The sequence below is a fragment of the Octopus bimaculoides genome, chromosome 6, assembly GCF_001194135.2.
Source record: "Octopus bimaculoides isolate UCB-OBI-ISO-001 chromosome 6, ASM119413v2, whole genome shotgun sequence".
NCBI lineage: Eukaryota > Metazoa > Mollusca > Cephalopoda > Octopoda > Octopodidae > Octopus > Octopus bimaculoides.
The window spans coordinates 60,224,677-60,226,612 of NC_068986.1; the positions used below are offsets into that span (position 1 = coordinate 60,224,677).

Below are 1,936 nucleotides of genomic sequence, written 5' to 3' on the forward strand. Positions count from 1 at the left end.
TATATATATATATATATATATTTAAGTATATGAAATAATAGAAAATTACCAAAGAAATGTCATTCCCAGTATGAAAGAGTGCTTCTGCAAAAATATCACCATCTTCTGTAGCTTGTATCATCTGTGCTTCTGCAAGGCTGTCATCATTGTTCTGGTTTTTCTGTTGTTGTATTGCATCTTTTGGTATATCATTTTGTCTGAACCGCCCTTTCATTGCTCTGTTTTTTTCTTTAACTTCTCTGTCCACTTCTTTACTATCCTCATCATCTTTCTCATCATGTTTCTTTTCATCTTTGCTTGCATCTTGCCATTCTCCATCACAGCTATTTATATTCTCACGTTGGTTCTGTACAGTAGCAGCAGCACATTCTGACTCTGTGTTATACTGGAGGCCTTCACATTGGATGTTCTACAATTAGCAAGGACCAAAATAAAATGCCAAAATTAGGAAGTCATTAATTGCAAAAGTAATTTGTGCATACATATATATATCGTCGTCATCATCATCATCATCAATTTTTGTATCCATTTCTTTTCATGCTGGTATGGGTTGGATGAATCTTCAGGTAGCAATCGGTAAGTAGGTAGGTAGGTGTATAGGTAGGTATGTAGGTAGGTATGTAGGTAGGTAGGTAGGTAGGTATGTAGGTAGGTAGGTAGGTAGGTAGGTATGTAGGTAGGTAGGTAGGTAGGTAGGTAGGTAGGTAGGTAGGTATGTAGGTAGCTAGGTAGGTAGCTAGCTAGGTAGGTAGGTAGGTAGGTAGGTAGGTAGATAGGTAGGTAGGTAAAAAGACCCAAGATTGGGTAGAAGAGAATGGCATTAAGAAGCTTTCATGGCCAAGCTCGTCACCAGATAAGAATCCTATTGAACACCTTTGGAGCATAACGGACAGGGCACTTCATAAAAATAGGTCAGGTTGCACAATTTTGAGGTAAATTTGGGCAATATTTCGATTTGCTTCTAATGTTTCACTTTCGTCTGATGTATCATGTGTCCGTAGAATTCTACTCAGACAAACATTCATGAAAATGTACGCATAAACATTTAATTAAAAAAGCCATAACCAAAAAAATTCGTTAAAAGACATCTATTTCTCTATATGTTCTGAGGAAATACAGTCACTAACTCGCTCTCTCCCTCTCTCTTTCACACGCACACAGACATACAAAAACGATGTATGCATATGTATTTATGTACGTGTATATAAAGATGTATGTGTGTGTGAGAGAGGGAGAGAGAGGGGAGAAAGAGAGAGCGAGTGAGTGCCACTTAGACATAAATGCAAAAAATACAAACATGACAACACATCTTTACTCGCTCAGTCCCTCTCTCTTTAACACATGCATACATACACGCACACATCCATTTCATATACACGTACATATATCTTTCTCTTTCTCCTTTATTTCATTTTCTGCTCTCACTTCAAAGCAAATGTCGCCTTTTCACTTCCTCCTGTGTTTCAATTTCTGCCCTCTTTAAAGCATAAGAAATAAAACATTTTTGTGGAAATTAATGAAAAATCATATGATCCCATATGATCGAGTTGACAACTTTGCTGCTTCAAACGAAAGAATGCCATAATATAACTTCCTTAGTCACACACATACACACACACACTCTAGGTAAAACTTCTGTATGAATTATGTTATTTCTTGCTGTGTGCACACGCAAAATTACAGCTCAAATTTAATTGAAATCACTATTCTGTAATTTGTGTTTGCGTATTTAAAGACCTGGTCTTCGATATAAACTTAAAAGTAAGTTTTCCGAGAAATCCTGTCCTTTACCTGTTGTTTCTAGCATGTCCAATGTGACATTTGCGCCCCCACCCCGCCCTTATTTTTTTCTTAAATTTCTTCCGATTCCTATGTTTTCGATACGTGAGATTACGATTTTGGCCAAGAAACGTTCTCAATATGTTAATTTTCTCTC

General features: G+C 36.8%; 1 protein-coding gene across 3 annotated transcripts in view; it reads right to left on the bottom strand.

Moving 5' to 3' along the window:
* LOC106870865 (uncharacterized) overlaps positions 1-1,936 on the bottom strand; it is an 823,882-nt gene that overhangs the window by 703,970 nt on the left and 117,976 nt on the right. For all 3 annotated transcript variants that reach the window (XM_052968743.1, XM_052968742.1, XM_052968744.1), the window contains exon 2: positions 50-409. In XM_052968743.1, the coding sequence (XP_052824703.1) occupies positions 50-409 (360 nt within the window). The remainder of the gene's footprint in view (positions 1-49; positions 410-1,936) is intronic.